At 37.0% G+C, this 6,195-nt stretch overlaps 1 protein-coding gene across 1 annotated transcript in view; it reads left to right on the top strand.

The window, feature by feature from the left end:
* ppp6r2a (protein phosphatase 6, regulatory subunit 2a) overlaps positions 1–6,195 on the top strand; it is a 34,314-nt gene that overhangs the window by 19,752 nt on the left and 8,367 nt on the right. The window contains exons 15-20 of the mRNA XM_014020120.1: positions 360–440; positions 524–621; positions 796–853; positions 3,057–3,184; positions 3,275–3,399; positions 3,493–3,637. Of these exons, the coding sequence (XP_013875574.1) occupies positions 360–440; positions 524–621; positions 796–853; positions 3,057–3,184; positions 3,275–3,399; positions 3,493–3,637 (635 nt within the window). The remainder of the gene's footprint in view (positions 1–359; positions 441–523; positions 622–795; positions 854–3,056; positions 3,185–3,274; positions 3,400–3,492; positions 3,638–6,195) is intronic.

Below are 6,195 nucleotides of genomic sequence, written 5' to 3'. Positions count from 1 at the left end.
TCCAGTGAAATATATTTATGTTTGTGGTTGTAATGTGACAAAATATGGAAAAGTTCAAGGGGTATGAATACTTTTGCAAACCACTGTATGCCTTGTCTGAGTTCCCCATATTGTAACCAATGTTCTGATAGTCAACAGAAAACGGTTGATTATTGGGATTTTTTATAGACAGGAATACATTAAAATTTTATTGATAAAGTGCAGCAATTGCCTTTGTTCCTGGGTTTTTTAGTTCTTTTTTCAAAGCATTAAAACTTTTCTCCTTACTCTCTCTCATTTTGTAAGTTCAAAGTCATATAGGACTTGTAAAACCACCAAGCATCTAATATTTGTCTGATTTATTTCTTTGTTTCTTGCAGGTAAGCACCCACCACATGCACTCATCTAGTGAGGACGATGAGATGGAGAGCCCCTTCCCCAATGACTTGTCTCTTCAACAGGTAAATTAACCTCAGCTGGTTGGAAAAACAAAATATTACAATAACAACTATTGATAAAATAACGCACCCTCTCACTTATTCAGGCATTCTCAGATTATCAGATTCAACAGATGACTGCCAACTTTGTGGAACAGTTTGGGTTCCATGACGAGGAGTTCAGCGAGCACGATGAAAATATCAAGTATGTCTTAGTTGAAGTTTCTCACAGCTGAACACACTTAAGTAAAAACTACTGCTATGCATTTGGTGGTTTGACCAGATTTCTTTGATCACTAGCTTCATGAGTTTTGCTGCAGCATTGTTTGTTTCCATTTAATGTTGGCTGACATTTAAACATGTTGTTTTCTTTCCACAGTGCCACATTTGACAGAATTGCAGACATAGAATTCATTCTAGATGCTGATGATAATAGTGTAAGTTTTCATTATGCCTCCGCCCACTGGAGCTTGAGGCATATACTGTTCTCTGGCTGTCTCTGTGTTAGTGCGGTGTCCGTCTGTCACGGGTGGTCTTGTTTGCATGATATCACCTGAATGAAATTATATATTTACTTATAAATACGCATAGTAACTCCATTAGGGTAGTACTCAGTCTGATTAGATTTGGTCATCAAAGGTCAAGGGCATTTATGATGATTGGTAATATAAAACTGGCAATTTTTTCTAATTCCTCAACGGTACAAATAAAATTCCTGGTTAAAAAAGGAAACAAATTATTATTTTGTATGATACAACCCAAGACTGAATTTCATTAACCTGCTAAATTATATTAATTTTCTACTCTTGATACATGTTACAAATTTGTATTTACTATAGAACCATAGGTTTGTGGTACAGTAAATATGATAACATTGATTTGTGTTATTCTAATATTATGTACTGTAACAGCAGCCTTAGATTGTTCAAAGATAAGCAAATGAAGCTGRTAAACCTAGTAATTTTTCCCATTCAGTATGACACATTCTTCATGTGTAAATTGATAAATCAACTACTAGAAAATTATCTTTTGATTTATAGAGTATTGAGTATTTTGTTCTAGTGTCCTTCTTGATGTCCAAAATTCAGAACATTGTAAGTGATATTAAGAAAATATKTTTCTTATGTGCCTTTCAATCTTTCTTATATTAAAGTGTATCTAACTAATCAAAACAGACCGTGAACAGTTTCAGTAGCTACAATCTGATTCCATTGCCCCGATTTCTCAGAGAACAAATTCCTAGGTCACAAACTTCATCCACTGTGTTCCCATTGACATAATCTCCAGTACAATGGTTTGTTCATTCACCTTGTTACAGCACAATATTTATTTTTGTGACACCTTTTAATGTTCGACGTACAGTTAATAAAATACCACTACATCTAAGTAGTGTTCAAAATGCACTAACACCAAACTGTCTCATTGTTTAGTTGACCATATAGTGAGTCACATGTAGTAAATATGAGTTAATGAATATTTCAAATAAGTTTTCTTTTATTCAGGTACCTGACAAAGATGGCTATGCATTCTCATTCTATTCTTTTTCCCTACATACGTATTTTCTGTAAGAAGCAAAACACAGTTGTCAAACAATGAAGATCACTTTCCTGTCCCACAGGTTATCCTACATTATCCCACAGCATCACAACATTAAAACAGAAAAGAGAAGAGAACAATTATTTCTGGCTTCCTRGTAGAATAAAACCTTTTTCAGCTTTGACTCATCTTTTATTTTGCACTCAGTAGCTTTACAAACCAGTGTCAAGTTTATCTGCAGTGAAATGCTGACAAGCATTTTGAGGCTATTCACATTTGTGGCTAACTTCTGAGATTCCAATTTAAAAACACTAAATACAGGTCTGAACTTTCTAAATGCTCATTGAAATTGATGTTAAACCACCTTCAGAGGTGGTCTGGTTCCCAAACTTTTCAGCTTTTGACCCACAAATAACAGTAACAAAGAGCTGTGCCCCCAACGATTTTTGGGTGATAAACATCGGTATCGATAAACAATAAACAAGGGCATGAAAACAACATTTCATCTATGTTTAAGGACACTAACCTCACTCTATTGTAACAACTAAGGCAAAAAAAGTTGTTTGCAGTTATTTTTTAAATTTAATTCATTTTGGAAATCCTTTCTAGACCCCATCCAATGTTTCAAGACCCACAGTGGATTCCCAACCCCAACTTTGGGACTCACTGCCTTGTATAACGTTACTGCAAAACATTTATACATGTCCATAGACACGCACTAAGACAGAAAAAGCGTCTGAGACTATAGTAGCTCAAATAGACCTTATATTTACTCCTCATTATTCCACAACTCTGCGGTACACAAGGTTGACAGGGTGCCATGGAATACATGAACCAAGATCAACGTGCGTCAAGGGGCTTAGACCCCACTGAAAACTGCTTGCAGTTATGGTTTTGTATCATAACATAATGGTGTGTAAATTTTCATCATCAACAAAATCAGTCAGTTCTAAAACATGAAGTAGTTGTTTTAGATTAAAAGACTAAAAATCATTTATCATTTGAAGTTGTGCTTTTCTTTGTATCCTGTGATTTAAAAAGACCAGTGGATTGGATTAAACATGCTGCAGATTGTTTGTTGATATAAATTGTTTTTGTCCACAGGCCAACGCGGCTGCTTTCGAAGCCTGCTGTAAAGAGAGGATACACCAGTTTGATGATAATGAAGAGGAAGAAGACATTTGGGAGGAGAAGGAGATCAACTATGCAACACAAGCTAAATCCAGAACAAGGTAAATTTGATTTTGTGCTCACTGCGGGTCTCCATATGCCAAACACCATAACTATTAACCCTGTCTTCTTTTTGACGTCCTCTCCTTTAGGTTTGGAGTCTCTCAAACCTCAGAGGGAAGCTCCAGGAGCAGTATGGAAAATGGACACCGGGAACGGGATCGAGGTTCTGAATCTGATGAGGATGAAGATTCTGAACAGAACACATCAGATGCAGGTTGGTTTAATGATTGAAGACTGATCCCAGAACACAATGAAACCAGCACATTTTGTCTCAGTAAAGTCTTTTGTCTTCTTGTTTTGTTATCAGGTCCTGACTGGACGGCAAATTTCAGGGATTCTGAAGGGACTGTTGCGTCCCAGACACCAACAGGGTGGGAGAACCAGGATGGGAGTGGAGCAGAGAAACAAGACACAGGCTGGGCCAACTTCTCTGAGTTTCAACCTTTTACTGGGTAAGCCTGTTGACCTAATCTTAGAAGATACTATTTATTTGATTTTAAAATGCTGTACTTTAAATCAACTTGATATTTCCAAGGAATATTATTTTGTTTAATTTATTGTTCATTTGTGACCCATCACATCGAACTGAGGATTTAGTCCTAAAGTGGTATGTGGAGAAATACGCAACTATAGTGTTTTGGTTAAACAACAATTGCATTTTCTCAAATTATAATTAATAAATATATTATCTTTGGGTCGTTTTCAAGGGTTCTTAAACTTCTCAACCTTTGCACCCAAATTGTTGAATCCCATTCAGACATTAACAATGTACTGATCAAAGTAAAAACTGATCCAAATCTTGGTTTAATTTATAACGGATCTGCATTATAACTAAATGAAATGCACTTAGTTTAACAAGCAAGACCTTGTCAAATAAATTATAAGACATGATTATGCAAACATTATRCCTGTMAACATTTGCTGGTGGCAATGAGAAACCTAAACATGTTAGCACAAGCCAGCAGCACGAAGTGATCCTAGGARGGTCCAGAAAATTTAGAAATAAATCTACTCAAAACTATTTATTTTCCAGCCATTTAAATAGCATTTTTCTAAATACTTAGGATTAATAAAAATATAAAATTCTTTCTACTATTAAAGGGAACCAGTCACAGTTTTACCCAGTTAGAGYAGATCAGGGCGGGTCATGCTGATTGACAGCGGGTGTGTGCAGCCTAGAGTCAGATGATAGTGAAAACTCTTGGCGTTTCCCGGACTATTTTCCAATGAGGATTACCTACATATTTTATATATATTGTATTTTTCAATTCACCTGGCAGCATTTCCACTTTAACACAGTGTGTTCACGTGCACATCCAACTGTGAGAGATCACTTGACTGTTGTTTTCGAAGCAGAGGCTGCTTGACTGCATCTCCTCCTGCGACGTGCCTCTAACCTTCAGAGTCTAAACTCTTACTTTGTATTATTTAAACTTTAATGTGTTTGGAGCGTTGTGGTTGTCTTACAGACACGTTTGATTGCCAACTCAGACAAGTACCGACAAGACAGTACCACAAAAAGCAATCATCCCCATGGATTTTTTTATTCTTATACTGCTGCCATAAATCAGTCATGATCAATATTAATAGACATTTTTAAATAAAAAAAACATATTCAGGGATCGACATAAGCAGCTTCTAGTTGTCTGATATAACCAATTTGAATGCCTGGAAGTACAGATGAACCAGCCAATAGAAGGGACCCCAGTAGAAGAAACTACCAGCCAGTCACTGTGGCTGTTTTGTGCTAAACTCGTTTAGAACCATAATGAGAGCTACTGTGATAAATGTAATTCAGTAAATATAAAACAATAGAGTATTAACGCCGAAAACCTGTAAATATAATCCCTTTAATTTAAACAATCATTTTACTGGAGAAATCTGTCAGTTTGATAAAAGAAGAAAAAAACAATAAAAATAAATACATTTGTTCTGTGCAAATAACTTCCTATGCTGTATTTTTTAAAAATGAGTAAATCAGACAGCTCCTATGTCTACCCCTGGGTGTGAGACTGTAAGCTCTTATCCACTCTGAAGGTTAATCTTGGACAGTGTCTGATGATCAGCCCTTTTAAATGAAACCAGAGCGCCTTTGACAGAGGAGAATGTACAAATCACTCAGCCTACAATAAGCATGCTCAGTAAGCATCCATGCTTGTGTTTACACAGTCACCTACTCTGTTTATTAGTTATTACTTAAATAGCATTTCTGTGGTTATTGCACATTTATCYGCACTGAAACACTGTAGTGTAAATATTCTGCCTTTTTCAATATTTTTTACACATGCACATTTAGGGTTGGTACTGAAACTCGGTTCCAGTATGGTACCGGGGTGAACATAAACGGTAGTACTCAGACTGAAACACAACTCTAATTTTGGTGCTTTATTTCGGTGCCTCAAAGAAAGCTGTTAATTGCGCCCTCTGGTGTTCACTGTTAACAGTGACAGCCTCGGCACAATCTCCACAGAGTGCCAACAACAATAAGGGTGAGTTATGAACTTTTAATGTTTTAACTGTCTGATTTAGCTGTTTCTGCCCTCTGTGTCGGACTATGTGTGGTAGAGAGAACAGCTGTGTGTTAAGTTTCACTTTGAACGGGAGCGCCGCCATGTTTTTACTTTCAGTTTGAAACCGCGCTGTAATTAGCGTGTCCGAGTTGTTTTTCTTTTAAAAAATGCTGGAACTGCTCACAGGAGACATAGAAGAACACCTCTGTTGTTCTCCCTGCTGGATTAAAATAAAAAGCTCTCGGTCCTTTCTCGCTGTTACGTTAGAGCTGCCGCCGTGCAGCAGACAGACGCTGCAGATCACGTTTGCTCTGACCGCAGTATAAAGTGATGCATGCAGTTTTCCTTCGATGTACATTTCAAACTGTGCTCTAAACTTAACTTCAGCTGGTTTAAATGCATTTTTTGCCCAGTGTGAAACAACGGGTGCAGACTGAGGCAGACTATGAGAGCTCTCTGTGTGTGTGTGTGTGTGTGTGTGTGTGTGTGTGTGTGTGTGT

This window comes from Austrofundulus limnaeus, unplaced genomic scaffold (genome assembly GCF_001266775.1).
Source record: "Austrofundulus limnaeus strain Quisiro unplaced genomic scaffold, Austrofundulus_limnaeus-1.0 Scaffold241, whole genome shotgun sequence".
Lineage (NCBI taxonomy): Eukaryota > Metazoa > Chordata > Actinopteri > Cyprinodontiformes > Rivulidae > Austrofundulus > Austrofundulus limnaeus.
The sequence above is the reverse complement of the archived record's forward strand: the minus strand, read 5'-3'. Positions and strand labels throughout refer to the sequence as shown.